The sequence below is a fragment of the Anthonomus grandis genome, chromosome 1 (genome assembly GCF_022605725.1).
Source record: "Anthonomus grandis grandis chromosome 1, icAntGran1.3, whole genome shotgun sequence".
Lineage (NCBI taxonomy): Eukaryota > Metazoa > Arthropoda > Insecta > Coleoptera > Curculionidae > Anthonomus > Anthonomus grandis.
The window spans coordinates 39,030,094-39,055,097 of NC_065546.1; the positions used below are offsets into that span (position 1 = coordinate 39,030,094).

The 25,004-nt window shown below is 33.3% G+C and overlaps 1 protein-coding gene across 1 annotated transcript in view; it reads right to left on the reverse strand.

The window, feature by feature from the left end:
* LOC126738654 (BTB/POZ domain-containing protein Tiwaz) overlaps positions 1 to 18,420 on the reverse strand; it is a 43,508-nt gene extending 25,088 nt beyond the window's left edge. Inside the window, exon 1 of the mRNA XM_050444084.1 lies at positions 18,158 to 18,420. Coding sequence (XP_050300041.1) covers positions 18,158 to 18,222 — 65 coding nt within the window. The 5' untranslated portion in view covers positions 18,223 to 18,420. The remainder of the gene's footprint in view (positions 1 to 18,157) is intronic.
* Positions 18,421 to 25,004: the final 6,584 nt, after the last annotated feature.

A 25,004-nucleotide genomic window follows, 5' to 3' on the forward strand; every position in this document is an offset into this window, starting at 1 on the left:
ACCAACCGCTCTTGGATCTGTTATATCGCGAATTATCTGGACCATTCTCTATCCAGGTTGACCATAGCTTGTCTGATTTATATACAACGTAGGGAGGAAGCACGTCGCCAGCAGCGTTACCGCAAAACATAATGGACACCGCAGATTTGCTAGTATTTAAGACCCTCTCTATATATTTGGTCCCGCGTTTGGTCAGAACTCTTTTACGACCCGGATCGTCACTTAGATTCGTTTCGTCCTAGTTCCATATACAAATTGGCGGAACGTCCTTAAGTTCTTCCTCCAAATTATTAAAATATTCAGTTATGGTTTCTTTATTTATTTCGGCCCGTTATCTTTTTATGTTACTCGCAAACCGTTGCGTTAGTGTTGGGTTTCTTAGAAGAAAAGATTTAATCCAATCTTTTCCAGGGATGTTTTCTGGAAACTGCTTCACCGTTCTGCCCTCGCGGTCTAAGTAGTTTTTAACTAAATATTTAAAGTCGGTTTGGTCGATGGGGAACCCATAATGAGAAAGAGTGCAAATATGTGAAGTAAATGCATCTTCTTCAATTTTTGTAAAAACCGGCTGACCACCTATTGATTTTGTGTGTCTATTTTTAATTTTGTTTTTTATTGTCCCAACAGGAACTTTAAATTGTAGGGCACACTTTCTCTGAGAGAGTTCTCCATTTTTTACTGCTTCTACGGCTCTATTTAAAGTCTCTTGGGTGTAGTTAACATAACTCCTAGCACCGGCTGTGCGTTTGTAGGTCGAAGGCATAATTTACTGAATGTTCGTCAACATGCTCCTCAACATGTTGTTGCGGTGGCCACACACAATTGCAAATTGTGATTGAACCTTGGATCGAACATCAGTTTAACAAGTGCGCACATTCAGTCGAAGTCGGCCCATTCGATAACAATTCCATACCTAGCATGGAATTGTTATCGAAGCGACAGAAGCTGGCAATTGCAATAGGCCTCACAATAATATCTGAGGAAAAGAAAAATAAAAGAAGAGTATGGACTAAAAGCTGGCTTTTAAACCGGACAAAGTACTCACACATGAATTTGTTGCAAGAACTTAAATCGTTCTTTAGAGGTGTTTTTTTAACTATTTTTTTTAGTGTAAGTACCTATGATCTTATCTATAAAATACATCTGCTTTGTGACTTCGAAAATATATATTATATCTTCCTTACCTGTGAATTCTTACTTTCCTCATCACTCTCAATTTCAATCATAGACGATTTGCCTTTTCTTACAGTTTCACAATCAGCCGTAAATAAAAGAAGCTCATAATACCAAAGAGAAGGTTCATATACATCATCAGGTGAGGTCCCCATTCCTTTTGACATGATTACTTTTCTGAGTTCTGTTCGAAACGATGCCCGTAAACATTTTATTTTTTTATTTACAAATTCTTTATCCGCATCAGGAAAAATAGACTTGCATTTTTCTTTTCTACCATTGTCTGCATTCCCTCCTCTTTCAGATGTTTGTTTGAATATTGCTTGTCTTTTATATTCCACAAACAAGGCAGGGATTCATAAAGTTCTATAAACTCTTTCCAGAACTCTTTATTGTCGCTGAAAGACATTTTTTTAATATGTCCTCTTCGCAATACTGGGTACGACTAACCACGCTGACGTCGGCAACCTGACACAGCGGCACACACGTTGCAACATGCTCGGCTCTCGTTGCGGTTTTTCGATATTTTCCAAAAACCGGCAACTTGGCAGCATGTTGCGCAACTTAGCCACACACTAACAAAAAAGATTACATTTTTAATATAAATTGTGACGGTAAACTGACGCATGGATTTTCTCTTTTTATGTTAGATTTAATTTCTCAATCGTCAACGATTAATTAACATTGCCAAAAACGCCGTAATTTTTGGAATGAAATGTTAAGATCTGCAATAGAATGAGTTTAATTTCCTAGACTGTAACTAACGTTACCAAAAACGACTATATTCTTAAAATAAACTCTTGCGGTAAATTGGCGTTGAATCCTCTTCTTATGGGTAGGTTCAATTTCCTGGACGTCAACATTTGTGCAATAAAACAACGCAAGCTGTAGATGTCATTCTTTTGTTAAGTTGTTTCTCTTTTAATAGATTACGTGTGATTTCAACTATAGACCAACAGTGCCAAAAACGCCTAAATTTTAAACTAACGATGGATTTTCTCTTTTTACATTAGATTTAATTCCTAGTTATCAAAGATTAACCAACGTTGCCTAGAACGTCGTAAGGTTTAATATTCTTAGATTTACAATTGTAGTATCCTAAACGTTAAAGATTAACCAAGCTTAACGTTGAAAGTAACGTAATTTTTGGAATTATATTAGAATGACGTCACGAAAATAACAAAAGTTAAAGAAAAAATTCTTACGTTAATTTTGTATTATCCCAGTATCTCCCTCTATAGATGTAATAAATTCTATGGTTAAATCTGTTTGGATTTTAATATTTTCGAGCGGATAAGGGTTTACAAACAAGTAGTTTCAAGGCCTACAGGTACAGAAATCCTCGTTAATCAATATATTACATAATTACATTTCGAAAAGCTTTGTAGGATTCCATTTTTTTCTTAATATTTACAAATATAAAATAGATTGAAAAATAAATCCCGGATAAACTTAAAAAAATATGAACAATCTAAACATGAATTTGAATCTAAACATGAACAAAATTCAATGAATATTAAACCGAAATATATAATGATTCTTATTATGCTTCGAACATGTATTGTTCTACCCAATAATACGATTAATCATAACTGATTTTGACATGGATAAATGTCCGAACGTGCCCGAAGCTGTAATCTTTGACACTTTAAGGCCTAAATGCGCCGTTAAGACTAATTAGTTTTGCAGCTCGGACAAAAATCAGGTTTTGCCCCAAGCATGTCATTAAGAAAATTGGCAAATTATGTTTCAGTTTAACCTACGAATTCATCTGAAAATTACGTCGTTTTCCTGTGAATTAGACCTTATTTAGCATGCAAAAAAACGCAACAACAACTTAACCTTCTTATTTCTAACATTGGTTCTAAATATGCCTTAATGTTAGCACAGATATTATTATGTAACTTTTACCTAAAATATTAAATTCTGCACTAACGCATTCTGACTTTTAAACCCGTAAAAATGATATTGGAACTCATATTGGTTTTTGAGCCAAATAAAAATGTCATAGTTTCCCTAATTAAACTTTTCCTTATCCCACACGATTTTCATGTAAATTGATGACGAATAAACGTTATCTAGCAAGAGAAAATTGCTTCTTTAACATCCAACCAGTCAATTATCTCGTCTTTCGACACGTTAAGGTGGAAAGAGCGACCGGACTTCGTCGGTTGCAAAGTCAGACATAATATTGAATTTTCGAATTGAAACTTTCAACAGGGTTCAAAGGAGAGTTCGTACCTTGTAATTTACATGATATTAGGATCCCCTTATTGTAAATATTAAGGGAAGGTCAAAAATTAGGCGAAATTTGGGTTTAAAGGATAATTTGTGTACCTACTTGGGGTAAATTAGTCGTGGTCATTGTTGTAAATTAAAAAAACTAATTTTTTTTAATGAAATTATGTCACTGAAGGAGTCTTACACTAAATATAGGGAGTAGAGTAGAGTTTTTTCATATTAATTAATTATTAAGAATGTAGTTTTTAACAAATTTTTCAATTTTAAAAAATTTACGAATTTTAAAATTTACAAAAATTCAGGAGTATAAAGAAAAACAGAATTCCGAATTTGCGCTTGAAAGAAAAAACTTTGCTATCTAACAATACAATTGGGCGAATATCGAGTGAAAGTGATTTGGTTAATATATAGGCTAGGAATGTGTCAATTAAACTGAATGTATCATTTAATGTGTTTTAGGCATTTTTTAATATTGTGATTAAATTATAATTATATCTAAATTATTTGATTATAAAAAAAGTTTTGGTAAGTATATTAAATATTACACATAAAACTATTGTTGTGGATTTTTGATTACATATTCAAAGGGAAACTATACTAGTTTTTTAAAATTTAATTAATTTCGTTAATACTTTAGTGTCCTTTATGTTTCTCATTCGTTGCTTGTAGGTATTTAATTGTTTTTTTTTTTTTGAAGCCTGCATAACTTTGCTGAACATAGCCATTTAAATTTACATCTTACAGGTCGCTCGATGAATCCCGATGCATTTAAAATCGGTCACTTAAATGTACGATCACTTTTTACTGGAATTGCGGAATTGCCTGATTTAATTGTAACATAAAATTTTCAATTTTTTTTGCTATCTAAATTTACTACCTCTGCGGGAAAAAATGATTCTGTTTTGTTTGGAATTCTTGGTTCTCAATTCTTTTGGTGGTGTGATCGCTTTCGTGAATTCTAATTATAGAGTAGAATTAATGTCCTTTGAATTTAATTTACATGTTAAACTACAGTTTTAAGTTTTTAAAATCAAGCCTTTTACAGTTAATTTTAATGCTTTGGGTATGTATTTTGATAACATTTTTATTTGCCTCTACCCTACGGTAGAAGAAATATTTTGTTCGCAACACTTTAATATCACTGTTCAAAATCCGCTCTTAACTCTATTTGAAAGCTACATTTTTATATAAAAAATGGATGATTCTACTAGCATAGAAACCAATATAACTACACTAATTAATGCCTTTTTTGTAACAAATTACTCGGAAATAGGCATGCGTCAATTATTGACCCTTCACTGGTATCGTGTTTCCAAATTAGGTAAGTGGTATTGTGGGGTCGCCACTGACCCCAAACTAAAACGTCTCAGAATACTTTTTCTATGTATAATGATGATATGACTATTATTAATTTATTTCTTATAATCAATTAAACTCCCCAATATGATTAAACAAATACATTTATTTCAAAAGATTTATAATTAGAATATTTAGAAAAGGCAAACAAAAAAATTTACTCTTCATTAACTAAGAATTATGCTAAAATGGCATTTGTCTTTGGAAGTTGTCGCGTTTTTTCTTTTACTCTATTCATCACTTGACTACCTAAAAGAAATAAAAAGACAATTAATAATTTTAGTTAAAAAATAACAATGATAAGTTTGTAACTTATATTTCTGCTGCTTGCAGACTGCTTTGGGCAAGTAAAACATTTTGTCTAATATTTTCTGTCCTTGGAGCACACTCGGAACACCAACGAACACCTCGATCTTTTTTGCAGAATTTGGATAAAGCTTGCTCTTCAAATGGGACAGGCATGTCTAAAACTTTAGTCAGTGGCCACTTTTAGTTCCGTTAATATGTTACAAAAACTCTGTGTTTCAAGTAGATGTTCTTTTATCAAAGCTTCTCCTGAGATAATAATAATTATTCTTCGTGGGTTTTTATCATCCAGGTTACCCAATTTAAAAATAATATAAGAATTTACTCTTGATATATTTAGTAAGGCACAAAACACAGTAAAAGACTTCTCCTGTTGCATGAAGAACTAGCACATTTCTGGTCTAATCTATCAACCTGGTTAGTAGAATTATAAAATTCTCTTATTTCGGTTATTCCAGATTCACTAGCCGTATTACCATGGTATATGAAAGAAAGCAGTATCACGATTTATTGTTCTTTTGATAATGCCCCACTCAATTCAAACTTACATTAAATAAAAACTTGGTGAATCATTTTAATATTTTCTATCAAAAACTGAATATTATCTATGCAATTCTCTTGTTTTATCATTTATTGACTATGGAGATATCGGTTATCACAACTCTCTTATATTGGTTAACTCTAAATCTATTCAAAAATTACAAAAGACATGCATGCGTTTTTTATTTGATATAGCTTTCAGAAATCACTTTATCATATTTTTTTGTTTATATAATAATAAAACGTGGAGATCCACTACATCTAAGGGCACTTTTTAATGCTCATGTCCATACTCACTCTAATAGAAATAAAGAAGATTTTAATATTCGATCACATAAATCAACCAATTTCCAAAAATCTTTTAGTTATTTTGCAACACAAATATGGAATAGTCTTCCGCATGATAAAATAAATGTCGCTTAACCTTTTCAAGGACTTTCTTAAATCGCGTCGTCTGGAGGAGCAAAGAAGATATTATAAACTTATTTATTTTAAGCATGTTGATATATTTGTATTGTATATTATGCTTTAGTGGTTTAAAAAGGTCCTTATAATTTAAATTATTTTTAACATTTTTGTTGTTGTTAATGTTTGCCTGCCTTATGCATATCTTAAGTTTCCTCTAACAATTGAAATTTACATTTCATTACTCTATTTTTGCTTGATTCTCGGTATTCTTTTCTTTCCTTTTGCGAACTTTTTTCTGTATTTCTTGCTCCTCTTTGCGCCTCTTACCTTTAGGATGTATACTTCTTTCTAACTTACACTTATATATGTCAGAATTATATTTAATTTTATTTTATGTGTTAACCTGGTTCTAATATTTTATACTTGAACTATATCTCTCTATTACTTTTAAAAGTATTATAGAAAGCGGGGCTACTTTACACAAGCCTGTATTCAAACGAGTCTTGTGGATCAGTTATTTAATCGTGAGGTGGTCTTTATTTGTCATATTTTTTTCTAATATTATTTTGTTTTAACTATAACGCTGTATCTTAAGAACAAAAATCTCGTCCATTATTCTCCAAGAGACCAACATACGAAAATACACAGTACATAAATGATAATAATTGTACTAATATAAATATAAATGATTTATGTACTGTAAAATGTGTGGATGGCTTTTAAAGGCCCAATGATGCTCCAACTAGAGCGAAACACGTGTAGCATGTGATTAAGTTGTGAGACCGTGACTTTGTGTTTTTATTTGTTTTCGTCAATTCTGTACCTAAGTACAGGACAAATAAAAAAGTTTTGAATTTGAATCTTCTGTCTGTAGTAAATATGAAGACTGAAGAATTTACTTGTCGCTTTTTATTTTGCTGAATCTTTGAAGGTATATCCCTTTTATTTTTGCACATACTTCGCACAAATGTCAATTTTATAGCTTTCAGCTCATCAACTAATTCGTTAGAAGGGAACCAGTTATCACCAGTGATATTTCTATTCGTTTTTTCAATAGGCCCCCAATCCTTAAACATTTCCTCTAAAAGCTACTAGCATTTTGTCGACAGTTGCGTATTCGGAACATGAATAATAGCTGCAGAATTATTTCCTGTGCAAATTCTATCAGCCCTAGATTGCGCGCTGTCAAATCTTATAGGAGTCAGAAAAAAAAGAAAGATCGTTTAAGTCACATTGTTGCACGAAATATGTTCTTACCTTTTTAATTTTTATCCCATAAAGATTCTGGATTTTCCCCTTATCTGTAAGAAACAAGCGCCAACCATCATAACGAGTAGACAAATTGGCCAATCTTTCTGATCCTTTTAAGGATCTGACAGGTGAGTATCAATATTATGAGCTGGAGTTCAAACAGGTGCTGGCCCATTTTTTGCCAATTATACCGGTTTTTTTCATAAGAATAGTTAGTTGTAGAAGATACCGAAGAAGATTGAGGTTAAGTGTGAATAGGGAAATTCAGAGCCTGGAACAAAACTGAGTCAATATATATCTTCTTCTTCTGATAATTTCTGTTCTGCTCGGTGTCATGGTTACTGTGTTCACTTTTTGCGTCAGAAATGTCGTTATTACTTTTAGCAAATATTTCTGAGTCGAGAATATCTTCTACGTCACTATCACGGTTTAATATCTCCTCATTCATGATCCGTTAAAAATTTACGAGACATTTTTTCTAAATAAACACTTTACTGGTATCCTGGGGTCCTACTGACCCAACAGCGTGTATTTTCCTGCAACGGCGAGCTCCATGTACGAGCGTCAGTTAAACTCCAGTTCAGAGATCTATTAGAATCTTTGATGTGTCGCAGATGCCGCACTAACTAGTCCGTGCGCCTATGTCGTATACACTTCCAGCACTCACAGACTTGTCACCTCTTTTTAGCCAGTCTATTAAACAAAGATAAAACACCTGCGTTCTGGCGATTCCTACTTTAGGCTGTGCAACTGATTGTGTATCTCTCTCTATTCCACTGATTTTGAGAATTACGGGGCCGTACCCAAATAAATTTTTGGGCTGTTTTTGTATTACTTTCGACGTGTTTTTAAAGAGATCTTTAAGGATGGGTCTATCGCCTTAAACTAGTTGTTGGATGGGTCTATCTCCTTTAATAGTTGGGAGGGGGTCATGTGAGGTTATTATTATTTGATGGGTTTTGCCGGGTTTGCTTTTTACATGTTTATGAAAGTGGAGAATTTAGAATTTGGCCTATATTCGTCTAAATTTTTTGCAGTTTTTACTGTGAAGAAGTGTGTTTTTTTATTTGTGTTTGTGGATTTGTTTTGGTATTATACCTAAAGACCTTTAAATGTTTCGACCCTGGGAAAATAGGCATGAAAGTTTGGCAAATGAAGAGGAAAGTGTTTGTGCGGGCTTATGGAGACCGAGGGTGCACAAGAAAGACCATAAGATTGGTGATGAAAATAATAAGAGTGATCTGGACAGTGATTTAGACTTGCATAGTTCTGATAGTTCATTCTCTAGTGTTGAGGAAGCAAAAAGAAGCAAGGGAAGTAGAAGCTACAGAAGAAAATCAAGCAGTTTTAAAACGTAATTGTATAACAATCTATCTATATGTCTACTGTTATATATCTATAACAATCTAAGGAATGATCCTCAGTTCACAAATGATTGTAGTGCTTTGCAAAAAAACAGCGTTTTTAACAGGGGTTCCCTATAGTACATGTGTAAAAAAGGGATTTAAGACAGAATAAAAAGGAAAGGTGCAGGACAATCAAAGGGACTTGACACGGATATTGCCAAATTGCTAAGGAAAGCTGCGTATTCTAAATACAAAAACAATGAGGTTCTGACCATAGAGATGGTTAAGGACACCTTATCAGCAAGGACAAACATTTGTCAGTCTCAACCTTAAGGAGACACCTGATAAAACTCGGATTTAAGCTTAAGATGGTTAACAAAAGAGCTGCTTTAATAGAATTGTCAGGAAGCGTATAGAATATTTGAAAAAAATTAAAAAATTTCGGGAGGAAGAAAGATTCATATATTATTTAGCCGAAACATGGTATGATACACTTATGATTGATGTATGATTTTCATTCTCTGGGAAAAAGTCCCTTTTTTGCCATAGTAAGAAAACCATATTTTTATTAATTAAACAAGTTTAAAATTTAGTTTTTTACAGCTTACTGCCCCTGTTGTCTTCCTCCATTCTATGGAAAAAAGTCCCTTTTTTGCTATAGTAAGAAAACCCTATTTTTATTAATTAAACAAGTTTAAAGTTTTGTTTTTTTTAGCTTACTGCCCCTTTTTGTCCTTGTTATAAACCCCAGTGATGGCACTAAAAACTAAACCTATTAAATTAAAATTTTTGGTTAAACTCATTTTACGTACTTAAATCTTATATTTAAATGCGCAAATATTATCTTACTATCAACTATCCTAAATTTTTAACTTTATAAAACTAAACCCAAAAATCCCGAATTTAAGTTTATATAAAAAGTTATAAATAAAAAATATAAATACAAATAAATTTTAAGGCCGGACCTGTGCAACTTTTCACGCTTGAGTGGCTGTGACTGAGGTCAGACGTCTAACAAAACAGTACGTGAGCGCATGTACTCAAATTTTACGAATCAAATGTATAAATTCTTTAAAAAATGCTTAAAACATTTATTTATTTAATGGAATGATTAAATATTGCTTAGAATACTACTTTATGACTCTTTCCACATAAAATTTTGCGATTTAAACATGCACGTCATGTGACAATACAAGCAACACCGGCACACAGACTATTCGCGGCACATCAAAGATTCTAATAGATCTCATCTAATAAATGAATAATTCTCGTATTATAAAACCTAAGGTACCATGGCTTCCCGAAAACTTAAAACTGTTTATGCGGTAAACGGATAATGCCCTCCATGTTTTTAGGAAATCTGAGAATGTTCGAAGAGAAAACCTGAAATACCTTAATTCTTTATTTAAAAAATCCCCGCCAAATCTGAAATACTCTAAAAAATTTTAATATACGTAATAATAAAACTAATTCATTGCCAACTTTCCTTTCAGATTCAAATAATATTAAACAGTTTTTTCGTTATTATTCACGAAATAATGCACTGTTATGAGCGGACTTTATATTACATCCAAAATGCCTATAATGATAAGAACAGGTTTTCATTTCGATTAATTGGTATAGAAGGGATTAATTCAATTTTAAATCAAATATCATTTTTGAATACTATACAATCAAATATATGGATAATGTATGCTGAACAATTTAATTTCGATGACACAGAGAGGTTCAGCAAAAATTTTAATACTTCAGTCGCATTGTCTAATGGTACAGATGACTTAATTATAGTTTGACAAAAAGTTACAAATGATTTTCTACACTTTGTGTATGGTTTAGGAATGCTCGACCAAATATTTCACTTATACAGGGTGTCCCGGAAAATGTGGGAAATTTCTCGGATTCAGGTAGAAAATAAAAAAATAATATGGAACTTTGATATAGGCCCTCCCTACGAAAATACGGCCCCATAATAGCTATTTATGTATTAAGGGCATTGTAAGGACGATAAGGCCCGGAAGGTGGAAATAGTAGCCCGAGCGCTAGGTTTCCGCCTGATGGGCATTAGAGTCTAACAATGCCCGTGGTGCATACAATGCTTTATGTTTTACCTAAAAATTGAATTTTATGAACAAAAATAATTTTAATATTAATTAAAAAATAGGGTCTACCTGTACAGGTAGGTATACGTACATACCTACTTACAGAAATTTATCAAGTGACTTGCAGTGATTATTTAAGTTTGACTTTGATGTTTCTGTCAGTTAGTCAGTTGGCATTTTTTGTTTAAATATTTGCTTAAAATGGAAGAAATTCCACAAAATATAAGACAAAAGGCCATAAAAGCGACCGAAAATCTTTTGCCAGTTAAATCAAGGCAACAGTATGATCGGGAGTATGGCATATTTGGTATTTGGAAAGATCCCAATGCAATTGTTCAAATAACCGAAACCGTTCTAATGGCATATTTTCAGGAACTGGTAAGTTATTGATTTTATTTTAATAGGTATATATGTTTAACAAATTTTAATATTTTTAGTCGGAAAAAATACAGTCCGAACCCTCTCTGGACCAAGTATTCTACCCCAAAGTCTATACGTTAATGGTCTATAGAAATATAGACATCTCGCAATACCATCGTCTCATATCTTTTTTAAAAGTTAAGTCGAAAGAATATGTCCCGAAGAAGTCTAAAGTTTTGGAAGGAGAACAAATAATAAAATTTATTAAGAAGGCTCCTGATGATATCTACTTGGTACACAAAGTCATATTGGTGTTTTTGGAGGTTTAAGACGAGATGAGTTGGTCAAAATGACCATTGATGATATTGAAGATAGAGGAACGGTCTTGGTTATAAAGGTACCAGAAACTAAAACTTCAAAAAGTTTAACTATCATTAAAGAAGATTTAGGCGCTTTAAATTTAATAAAAAAGTACGCAGCATTAAGACCAGCTGGAATAAAGGAGCGAAGATTCTTTCTTACCTATAGAAAGAGTCGCTGTACAGTACAACCTGTTGGAAAAAATACCATAGAAAGCGTCCCAACATTGATCGCAAAGTTTTTAAAACTGGATAATACAGAAGCTTATACCGGCCACTGTTTGCGTCGCACATCGTCAACTTTACTTGTTGAGGCAGGTGCTTCGTTTGAAATGCTAAAACAACATGGGAAATGAAAAAGCTCTTCAGTAGCTGAAGGATATATAGAAGAAAGTATTTCATCCAAAAATAAAGTAGCCAAAATATTTGCAAATTCAATTAATTCCGAGGTTAATTCCGTATCGACTGTTGAAAATTCTTTAATGGACAATTTACAAACTATACATAATAGCGTTAGTGCTGCCACCTCTACCATCACAAAAAACACCGACCATTCTATAGTGGGATCAGCTACATTTTCCGGGACATTTCAAAATTGTAATTTTTATTTTGGAAATAAAGTTTAATTTTTAGTATTTAAAGAAACATTATTTATTGTATAACATGGATGTTTATTCTTTATTATGAGAGAAATAAAATTGGATAAGCAATAAAATTTCCGGGCATTATCATAATGCCCGCTTATAATGCCCTAGGTGTGATAGCAGGTATTATTGCTACCAAAACATATTCCGTTTCTAAGGTATTATAAATCAAGTACTTGGTATAATTTAATAAAAGATTGACGTGATCAGTACTACTAAGGACCTCTTAAAACGGAGTCCTTAAAACAAATTTATTATTAATTAAAACACGTCTTGTTTATTTTTGCCAGGGGCGGACTAGGTTGTATATTATAATGCTTACATTTTTTATGGTTAACTTGAACCTTAAACTAAAGAAAAAGCATCCTGTTCATTATCGATAAAATGAACCGTGTGGAGAAAAAAAAATTAAGGAATCACTGTCTTATTTAAATCAGAAAGAACCTTGATATATTGCATTGCGACAGTTATTCAGCAAGAGAAGGTCCATTTGAAGTTTAATCTGAAGGAGTACATGTACATGTTTTAAAAAATGCAGTGGGGTTCTTAGAAAGCCACCTTAACGAAATTGTTAAAAAAAATGTAAACCTATAGTCTTCTTGAAACGAAAAAACAACCCGAAAAATGAATGTAATAAATAAAGAATTAATTAAATTCAATTAACGCATGATTAAGAAGCAGATGATGAGGTTGGAGATGATGATAAAGGATGATGTACTATTATCCACTTTATTATGTAGTTCATTCTAAATAGTTTAAAAAAAGGTTGTTGGTGTTTTTTGTCATGTTGACAGTTTCGACATTGACAGTTTGCAATTTTTTATAATAAATTGTCAGTGTTAACGGTTTATATATTTAAATTACCTATAATTAATTTTAGACCACTAAGTAATGCCATGATTCTTGGCAAATAATTGAAAATTGAAATTGAAAATTGAAGAATTGAAAATTATAGTACTATTATAGTTTTAACAATTTCAAATTTTATATTGTTTTTGGCTGAAATTTCAAATAAAATCTTGAATTGTCAAAATTCACTGACTAACCGTAAAAAAATGAACAAAAATAGGATGTCCCGTGAAAAATTTCTCTCAATCAGAAAAAAATATTTTAGGATATTAAAACATTTTTTTAAAATTTATATTAATAATATAAATAAAATGTTATGACAAAATTGAAAATATTTAAAGAAATGGCATTAAATCATAAATACCCCAAAAATTTAAGAAATAAGTTAAAGTTGAAGAAAATAGACAAGTTGTTAACGTTGTAATTTTTTTGTTAATTTGGAAGCTTTTATTAATTTTTACACTGCAAATATATGAGGCCATTATTTGCAAAACTCGCTTTTTGCTCGTAAGCCTTTTTTTGGGAAATCGAAAAAAACGATTAAAGGCCCTGTAGTATTTTTCTCGCAATTGAAAGGTTTTTATAATTGTTGCTTATGACTTTTAGAAATGTAATTTAGGAGATTTCAGCCTAATATATAATTGCAAAGTTTTTAAAAAACAGGTTTTTTTATTGCAAATAACCAGTTTTGAGAATACATAGGTACCTTAAATTTAAAAAAAAAATAGTAATTAGTTCAATAAAGTAAGTTATTTTGTCATACAAATAAAATATTGAAATTCGCATTTCTAATGATACTTATTTAAAAAAACATATAAAGAAAAAAACAGAAAAAAAAATCCTACCCATCAACGATTTCTTCTGGTGAGGCAGAATTTTTTTTAAGTGTTTTTCATAAAACGTTAGTTCCGGAAGGCTTCTCCAATTTTCTTGATAGTGTTTGGAAAGGAGACCATTAATAGTTCCTTTATCCCCCTTAAGTTCTTTTCCCAGTGATAATTTCAGAGGAGCCATTGAAGAAAGGCTAATTTTTTTTTACAAACACTTTTAGCTTTTCCAATAGCATTGTTGTAATTAAGCTCACCTCGGATCAGAACATTTTTATCTTTTTTTACAAATATAAACCGCTTTGCCTTATCAAATTCAAAGTGCCATGAACTAGGCAGCTTAATAACACGTTTTGCTTGTGTTCTCCAATCAAAGACATCCCAATCGATACCGATTTTCCGTATAGTAAAATGTTTTCTCATTAAATCATCGTAGTCACTAATTTTGACTATAACAGGCATTTTTTTAATATCTTTTTCTATAAGGCCGAAGATGCGATCAGGCGGAATAAAGGAATGACCGACGATCGGAAAAATCAGTTCAATTTGTTTAATATGTTTCGGCGCTTCTTCTAGAAGCCAATAAGCCAACATTGCCATCATATTCGTGTTTTTGTTTTGTCCGCCGCAACCATCAGCGAACAAACGAACTGATTCTATACTGGGATCAAAATCAAAATTATTTAGAGCATGTTGCAAAGCTGATGCAATTGTATTAGAATCTTTGCGGGAATCAATTTCTGTCCACAAGTAAGAAAACACATTGTTTGGCCTTAATTTATCTTTAGAAGTTCCAGCGACAATGGTAAAATTATTATAGCTGATTTGCTGGCTAAAATATGCTGCTTGATCAGGTAGTCTTGGCAGTGCCAAGTTTTTTTGGCAGTAAAATGAAAAGTAAGTTGTGTTGGGTTCGGGATTTTTAAGCAGTTTGAAAAAAGCCTTTGCCTTTGCGATATGACTAAGTTTTGTCGAACATCTAAAGAAGTTGCTACTTTTAGCTGCTCCTTTGTTCTTAAGCAAGTAGAACAACAGTCAGTTAGCGGAGTTCCAAAACCGATATTGTACTTAGCATTCACATACTTTCGAAAATAAGAAATCTTTACATGCATTGGCTGTGGAACTTTCTGACGATAATGGTTAAAAAGTTTCTTAAAATTTAAGTCACATGGCAAGTAAATTTTCACACTCGTCTTGTTTCTACAGTAATGAGACTCGGTACATGTAATGGATTCTATAAATTGTTGATTGTAAATTGTTGATGCAGTTTCGTTTTTCGTCATTTTTTGGAGGCACTCTATCACCATCCCTACGTTCCCTTGGTATCTCTCCTGTTACAAAAAAATTTCTTACAATTCTTTGTATGCGGTCCTTGCTTAAATTTGTAATTCCTAGAAATGACTTGGCACAAACTCTAATCATCTCTCCTTTACTCAGACGAACGTGGTATTTTATTGACACTGCAGCATGATTAGATTTCCTCCTTTTTGGTTTTTTTCCCTGACAACACGCTAATATCAAAAGATCTTGGGTAATTTTGTTTTTTGGCTGGTAAAGATAGGCATAAAAATCTTTAATTTGCTTCATTGTGAGTGTGGAACAATAATATGGTAATCCGGGTCGTCCATTATGTCCACAAATTGGAAAAGCCGGAAGAGCTTTTGGTGTATTTCTGTAACAATATAAATTGACAAAAATTACACAATAGCTGCATACATAAAATATAATATCGATACAACTCATGACTCACGGCTAGTAAAATTTTTGTTAGCCCTACTCGTCTTTAAAAAAAAAGACAAAGAAATTTAAAAAAAAAATAACTGACACTGCAATAAAACTCAAACGATTACCGCACATGTTCAAAATCATAAGTTTAAGATGAAGTACTTACCTAGCAAGTTTAGCAACATTCCTTTTATGCGTTTCTCGCTGAAGAAGTTTTTTGCTTCCCTGTGGACTAGGTTTAACAGACATAACATTTTCACCAACTAACTCCATATTAATAAAGAAAACTTTTTCTTATTCGCCAAGAAAACACCTGTGTAGTTGCTTGAATAAAAAATACTTAAATGCCGTTCCGAAAAAAGTTTTTGTAAACATCCCTACAACAGAAGACTTTTGAAAAATTCTGATTTTATCATTTGATTCCCCTTCAAAATTTAAATAAACTTAGCAAAAAAAAAGAAATTCCATGATTTTGTCGATTAGCAAGTTTTGCAAATAATGGCCTCATATTTTTTTAAATTTTAATGTCAAGTTGATTTATTTCTATAAAATGTGAATGTGATGACTTGATTTTTTTAAAATTAAAAAAAAAAACTGATTTGGAATTTATTAAATACAGGTTTTCTTTTTAATTATTTCATTTTTAAAAATATCAAAAAATTCCTTAAAATATCAAAAAGTTGCCTCAATTAAAAAGTTTAAAAAAAAATATATTTTTTATATTTATTTTTTGCGAATATTTAAATAATAAAACCTCTCCTTAAAAAATGCACTTAAATAAATTATAAAAACAGTTACCCTAAATTAATTTTATATTTGAAATTAATTGTAAATAATTTGTTTTTTTTATTAAAAGGAATCTAACTGGACTTTAAACAGATTTGGAAATTGCTATTTCTTTTTTTTGGAATATTATAAATTGCGAATTGCAACGATTCTTGTCAACAATTTTTAAAGTTCTTATGAATTTTAATTAAAAAAAATATTTCCCTTTAAAGAGATTATAAGATTTTTGCAGAATTAAAAACAAATTGCAGGAGTATAGTATTATTAGTAGAAAATTCATAATACGTATAAAATATTTAAATAAATGCCAATAAATAATAAATATAGGAAAAATTTAAAGGATGATTAAAAGAAAATATACTAAAATTATAAGCAGTAAGTCTTGGGACATTTTAATCTTAATTGATACTTAAATCTTAGTATTAAAAAAACAGGTTCTTAAAAATTCTTTAAATAAATAAGGCACCTCATGTTTTTTTTTTTACCTTAAGTATCTTTTTTACCTTAAATGGTCATAAAAAAGTATTTAAAAAAATTAAATTATGAAATTATTAATTAAATTATGAAGTATGAAATAAATTCAAAATATATTAATGTAAAATAAATTCTCTTGGAAGCTTTTTAAACTGGTTTTAATGATCTATTTTTTGACGCAGTACATATATAAAAATTGGAAAAAGATGGTAATTAGGTATTTTACACAAAACAACATATCATTTCTTACATTTTAATGATCCTTTATTGATTTTATGCATAACATATATTATTTCATGCCCTCTATTGTTAGGTCTTATTAGGGGAAGGCAATATTCAGAAAGTAAACTGTCCAGCAAACTCTCCGGACTTAAATCCCAGCTTTAGGATCTAAGGGTAGTTACTGTTCAAGAAGAACAGAGCTTAAACTATTGACTGAAAAAATAGGCAATAATATGGACTAATGAAATTATGATTTTCGTGTTTATTATTACATTTATATCTTCAATTAATTTATTTACTGTCTTCATTTTCAACACATTTTTTTTCTTGCATTGTTTTGCTTTATTTAATAAAAAAAACTAATATTTCTCACTTTAAACACAAGATTATTGGAGTTGTGTTTAGTTGCTATAGCTTGCTCTTGATACTTTGTTATCAATACTTTTGTCTCTACTTTTAAGTTTGCTTAATTAAGCCACTTCCATGATTGTTCTGTATTAATAATATGCTTTTAACAAAATTATATGTTTTTTTATTACTTGTTCATGTAATTACTTTCTTTTCCATCTGGTAATTTTCTGTTATTTCTGTTTGTTTTTAAGCTTTTTTTATAAAATTTCACCAATTTGTTTAGAAATGGGATTTGGGAAACTATAGGAAGAGTAGTATATATTCCAGTAATGTTTTAGGACTTTACAAAATAATATAGTAATAATATCCTATTGTTTCTTTACCTTATTATAAAAATCTTACAAAAAGTTGTATTATCAAGATTTCTTCTCCAGATGCTATAATACCTAGTAAGGACAACTAATTATTACAAACATGAAAAAATTGCCTATAAACCTTTAATAGAGGTATTAAATAAATAAAATAAAATAAAATAAAATACATAACATCTGCCTTATTAACACAAAAAATAACCGCAATGACTACACTAATAACTTTATTCTAAAATGTTAATAGGGGATTATTATAATTTTCCACATCGCCTTGATTATATTGGATACGCCTGTATCAACCTACTTGTAGCAATTTAAATATTAATTTAAGCATTTTAATTCTTATTTAATTAATAATTTAACATATAAAACAATAAACAAACACTCAAATTATATGTTAGATAAAAAAGTTCCCAGTGTCAAAGAGGCACTAAATAGATTTTTTTGGATTTAATGTATTCAAACTCACCTGTATAACATTTGATCTTCAAAATCACTGGAGCTCCTTTTTAAAGAAACAGCAAAATTGGCCATAATTCCCACCAAAAAAAATAAAGTCCTAATATCCCATAACACACAACAAAATAATTTATTTATAAAGAAATATAAACACGGCGCGACGTTTCGCTTTTTTTCCCTTCGTAATTTTCTCGCCGCGGTATCTTCAGGGTCGAGCCGGCGAATATAACCACTCCACGAGCGCTCAACGCAGACTGTTTCAGTTCTTCTTTTCAGCCGTCACAGGCTGAAAATTCAGGCTGAAAGATCAGGACGGATATGTGTGATGTGGTGGTTTTGCGGTTCTGTAACTATTGATGCATGAGCTAAAGGGCGATAATATAAAAGATGTTTATAGGATTTTATTAAGATACAATAAAAGCCGAATGGAAGAATTAATAGACACATTAAAGACAGAGGCGTACCCTGCTTCTGAATGTTTGGAAGGCGCGAGGCAAAACTATAATAATAATTTATAGTGTTTTATTACACTAATTATAGATACATATAAATTACAAATAAACAAAATCAAATACATTTTTGCATGCCTTTAGTTTTTATATCATCAAGTCGTCATACTTATAGTTTAATTTTTTATATTTATTTCACCCACAGAACACAAATATAAAGAAGTGCGGGTTACTGTGTTAACGCGAAGGAATTTTGGCCCTCTACTAAAGGTGCTGGACTGCCAATTCAATGAAAAGTAAATGACCACTACTAGAGGGCCGCCATTTTGCGTGATTGTGTCCTATTGATGTTGGTCACTCTGACAAATTTCAGTTATGCCAATTGTAGGGAAACAAAACAATTAAAGTTTTTGAGAGGTTACGTTTACAAAAATACAAAATAGAACGTTACATATATGTAAGAATTTAAGATAGTTGCGCGTTAGATCTGTAATTTTTCTAAACTTAAACTATCTAAACTTAAACTTGAATCTTATAAATCCTAATACCATACAAATGATGATCTTCATTAAATTTTTTGCTTGTATTTACTTAGTAAATTATTTCTATTTTTACTATTACGAGTTTTACTTTTCTTCCATGTACAGCGTGTTTCTACATTAATAGGTACAACCATCTATAAATATCAAAAAATAAATGATTTAATGAGGCTTTGTAATTAGCAAGGGTTTATATAGTAAAATATATTATTCTATCATAAACAAAACAGACAGAGAATTTACAATAATTCGGTTTTGAGAAACAATAAACCAAATACCTTTAAATAAAAATGGTGATACATTATTCACGTATTAAATAAGGAGGAAGATACATCGCCTGTTCCAGACGATATGCCCAAGCGTCGATTACAAGTCGGAATCGTATGTCATCTTGCTTGGCAAAATTGACAGGGAGCTGACATAGACAGTTGTTGACATTGACTGATAGAACATCATTTGTCATTGTCATACTATTTGAGTTTGTTTTTCATTTCAATGAATGCAAGGGTGGGTTGCTATTTGTTTTAAGGATGTTATTTTAAATTCTTTTTTTTTTTTCTAAAAAGTTCCCTTTCAATATTGGGAGTAATGTTTTAATTGATTTGCAGCAAGCAATTCCAGGTTTCTGGTAAGAAAATCTGATTTTATTTATTACTATTACGTTTTTGTATTGTCAATCTTTAGTCTTTAATAAAATCAAATTCAGTTGAGATTCAAATCAAGTTCACTTTTCAAGTACCTATTTAATTTTTAACTTGATTATTATAAATACATATTACAAAATGCCTGGCCTCTCATTTTTTATTTAACAATTAAAAATTGATTTAAAATTTTCCTGAAAATTTCCTTGATGTAAGAGTATGTTTATTTTAAATAGTTCTGAGAAACATAGTAATGAAAGATTTTTTAATTTCCTTCAGTTCCCATTATAAGAAAAACATGGAGAGAGATATGCAATGTAAATTTTATTAAGACTGAGCTATAGAATTTCTTCTGACCAGTTCTCTCCACAAATTTTAATAATGCTGATAGTGCTGGCTTTACACTACAATACATATTTATTTAAACATTTATTTTGTTTCTTTTCACATGAATTATTTAGTAAAATGATTTATAAGGTTTGCACTGCTTATTTTTTTAAATTTTATTTCATACTCGTATCATACCACTTCCTGTCTTCACTGAGACGAATTATAGGTATAGAGACTAAAAGACCTGAGCACCCGGAATGGATCAGAATTAATGTTTTTCTTACAACTTGTGTTTTTTTTAAGAGTTTCTTTTTTATTTTGTGCTCTGTCCTTGAATTAAGTTTTTATTAATATTATAGTTCCAAGATATGTTGTTAGTATGATAAGAGACCATCAAATATATACTATGTAACTGATATATGTTTATACTAAACAGTTGTTTTCATTTTCAAAGAGTTTATTTTGTTTTGTAGATGGATATATTGTTTCTTTCGATAATACTCTGCTGTAGAATTTTTAATTTATTTTAAAAATTAATATTTAAATTATAATTTAAATAATTTTAAAATCTGTTTAATTTTTCTTTAGGAAACAGATACAAGTACATATTAAATAAAAAGAATTCATCCTCTATTAAATCTGTGTGTGTTAATGAATTGACGAAACAGTGGGCTGCCAAGGCAGTTGTGCATATAGGTCTCCTGATGGACCCGCCATGCCCCACCGGGGGTTACCAGAGCCCAACGGCCTTAGAGAAACCGATAAGGCTTTTTGGTCTGAAGGACTTAAAGTCGCTCGGTACACTGAAAGTGTTACCCAAGCATTTGAACCTGGCGCGCGTGAGTGCTGGGCACTCCCCGACTACATGGTCAACGGTTTCATCCTCCTCACAGCACCATCGGCATTCCGGGTTGTCCGCAACACCGATAGTATGGAGATGGCTTCTTAAGTGCCAGTGACCGGTTAAAAGACCTGTCACTAGCCGAATTTCGCGTCTTTTTAGGCGTAGTAGATTTTTGGTGAGACAGGCAGAGGGCCCACCTATGTGCGCTTAGGCCTGTCTCATACCAGAGGACTCAGTCCATCTTCGGTGGGTCCACTTGTCCAGCAGACCCTTCATTGACGCGACCGCAACGCATTTGGCGATACCAACTATGGGTTCCGGCTCCATCGGCACATTCGCGGATCCCAGTCTGGCAAGAGAGTTCGCTTCCTCATTACCTGCACGGCCTGCGTGGCCAGGTACCCAGACGAGCTGGACCCTGCATCTAACCTGTACCAGTTTTTTCAGGACTTTTATGCACTCTAGTACAAGCTTAAGCTCCAAGCCTTTGCGGCCGTGATAGCCTTAATGGCAACTCTGCTGTCCGAGCATATTGATACGACTGTATTGCGGTGTCCGCAGCTTAGGATTTTCTGTCCGCATTTTAATACAGCGAATACTTCGGCCTGGAAGACAGTGGCGTGCTCCCCCAGTGAGTATGCCCTACTGGTATGTGGGATCCCACCAATAAGCCCTGATTCAGCTCTGTTATTCATTCTGGAGCCATCTGTGTACCAGATGGTCCCCCTATTTAGCAATGCAGGTCTGTTGGAATGCTGCCACTCCTCTGTACCTGCAATGTGCGTCACGAATCACTCGCAGTCCACAGTCACTGGAGCCATGCAGTCACTGCCCATCAGAAGGAGAGGACATTCCTGTATGGTCCGTGACCAAATTTTTGCGTGACCGGTCTCGCCAGCACGTAGTTCGCCGAAGACGTATAGCCTGTACGCAGTCCTCATTGCCTCGAATTGCACAACGAGGTCCAGAGGCGGAAGGCTCAGCAGAGTCTCAAGCGCTCTAGTTGGCGCCGTCCGCATAGAATCCGTTATGCTGAGACATGCAAGACGTTGAACTCTGTCCAGTTGAGCACGAATTTTTGCTTTCTCCGTACATGGCCACCAAACGATAGCCCCGTATGTGAGAAGAGGTCTCACAATGCGCGAGTAGATCCAGTGGAGGATCTTAGGAGACAGACCCCAGGTATTGCCGAAAGCCCGCCTGCAGGCCCATAGCGCGCAGGTGGCCTTCTTTATTCTGGTGTCTGCATGATCATGCCAGGAGAGTTTGGGATCCAACTTGATTCCCAGGAATCGAACTGTCCTGGAGTAATGGAGCTGCACGCCACCTAGAGATATAACAGGGGGCGTGCCAAAGTTACGTCTCCTCGTGAATAGTAGGAGCTCTGCTTTTTTGGGGTTAATCCTGAGACCCCCCGAGAGGCACCATATATTCACCATACGCAGGGCTCTCATCATAGGGCCCTGCATTGAGACGGCGTCTTTCCCTGGGCAAAGGATTACCAGATCATCAGCGTAGGCCTGTGTGTATAGGCCAGCATTGTTTAAAAGATTTATCAGGCTGTCGACCAGAAGGCAACACAAGGTAGGGGAAAATACTTCTCCCTGCGGGCAGCCTCTAGCCGCCAACGTTTCGACAATCTCGTTGTTGAGCTGGGCAGATACATGACGTTTCGAGATGAGATGGCCTCTATCCAGCTAACCAAACAGGGTTCTGAGCCGCGGCTGTGTGGCTAAGTGCTTGGCAGATTAATGCAAAAGGGGTGTTGTCGAACGCCCCTTCAATGTCTAGAAACGCACCCAGACAGGCCTTGCCACTACCCAGAGCACCCTCCACCTTTCTAACGAGGCGGTGTAGGGCCAGGTCCGTGATTTGCCCGCCTGATGCACATCCAGTGGTTTGTTGACCAGGATGCTTTCCTTAAGATATCAATCAATCAGCCTCTCCATCGCCTTCAGCATAAAACTGGTACGGCTGATAGGTCGGTACGATTTGGGATCTGTAAAATCGCTTTTTCCGGGTTTCGGAATGAAGACGACTTTCACTTGACGCCATAACTTTGAGACGTAGCCCTGATCAAGGGACGACCTGAATAGTCGACTTTGTGTGGGGTTAGTACTTCTAACCCGTTTTGCAAAAGGCATGGATATAATCCATCCATGCCCAGAGATTTGAAGGGGGGGAATGCCCATTTCACCCTCTCGTAGGTAATTATTCTTCTAGCAGTCTCGAACTCTAAGCGAATCGGAGCCCGAGAACAGCTAGGAGGATCGCGAGATGAGTTGGAGTCTAGGAAGTGGGTGCGCAGCATGACCTCCAGTGACTCCCGCTCATTGGTAGTAAAGCTGCCATCTGGAAGTAACAGCGACCCCAATTTAGTTCCAGGTTCCTTGGACAGTACTGCACAGTCGTGCTGCGGATGGTGTGTTTTCAACGTCATCGCAGAACCGCCTCCAGCACTGTCTTTTGGAGTCCCTGAGTGTCTTTTTGTATTGCCTTTGAGCTGCGTGGAACGCATCCCAGTCAGTGGCAAGCTTAGTGCGCTCAGCCCTGCGAAGGAGCCGACGCGTAGTGTCACGGTGCTTTTCCGTGTTCCTGTTCCACCAGGCATTCTTGCCATTCTTGGCATTGGCGGGTCTCCGTCTGAGGGGACAGCTGCCCTCGAATGCCGCGACTATCGCACGAGTCAGGTTGATAGTCCTGATCTCTGTGTCGGCCGGAAGTATGTACCTTGCCGGCATGTCCGCAAGACCACCGACTAGTTCCTCTCGTGTGTGTTAATAAAATGAGGATAATAACCTAATGGGAATGCCTTTAGATTTATGATGAGAAAATAGCACAAAAATTTTGACAACCTTTTAATCTATTTAAAATTAGGGTAGCTCAGTGCTACCAAAATACTTTTAAACATTTTTAGATTAATTCTAATTTATATAATGTCTGTTATAATAAATTATTTTATATTATGTATATAATTTTAAGTATTTTTTTTTCAGGAAAATTAAATAATAATTGTATTAAAGAAAAACATTGTTTTATTTCCATTTGTCCAATTGGTGATATGTCGTACAATAATTTTAACTAGTGGTGTTTTTTTTTAAAGGATGTAACTGCTTATTGAAAGTTACTTTTTGTGTGTATTTACCGTTTTTTTGAGTTAAAGAATAGCCATGTATTTTGCTGGTGAAAAAAGACCTCAAAAAAAAAAATGTTAAGTACCGGGTTGCTGCAATAAAGATGGCAGTCGTTTTCCCAATAAAAACCATAAATATTGGATTGATGAAATATTGGATGATTGAGATGGCTGAAAAAAGTTAACAATCCGAAGCTTATGACGATGCCTTTTGATACTTTATACCAAAATTGTGTTGTGTGTGAGAGAAATTTTCTTCCTGAATTGGCTCAAGGCGGGGGCTTAAGCCAGATGCAGTGCCAGTTCTATTTCTTACTAATGAATCAGGAAAAAAAAATTATTGCGTACCATTATTTTATTTTTACCATAATAAATTATAGAAGAGCCAGAGCCGCATCACCAAGAATGTAATTAACCACTAATACAACTACTTTTGCAGTTGTCTGTACAAGATTTTACTGAAGGGTTGCAAGTACCTGGATTGCTTACCTGGTTCTTCAAAGGAAGATAGTTCATGCACAACCATCAGTCAGAATAAATTTCAATCACATGGTAAGCTAGAAACCAATTTTTAAATATTCTAATATGTTGGGTTTGGGATCCAGTAAATTGGATCAGAACACTTGTAAAAAAATTGAAAATGGTTGTGCAAAAATCCAGCTCTTAATTTGTTTTAAAACGCTTGTTGGAGGGAAGGAAGGCACCGGTTTATACCCATGCTTTGATAAAACCGTTTTGAGAATGGTAATTTCCAGTCGCCCAGCTAAACTATATAGCTGGTGGCTTATGCTAACTAAGCACCAAACATATGTTAAGCAACCTCAAATTACCATTCTATGAACGGTTTCATGTGTACTTCAAATGAATATTTTTAAATTCGTTGGATATAATTATAAATGGCCAAGTAAGCACTTCTAAAAA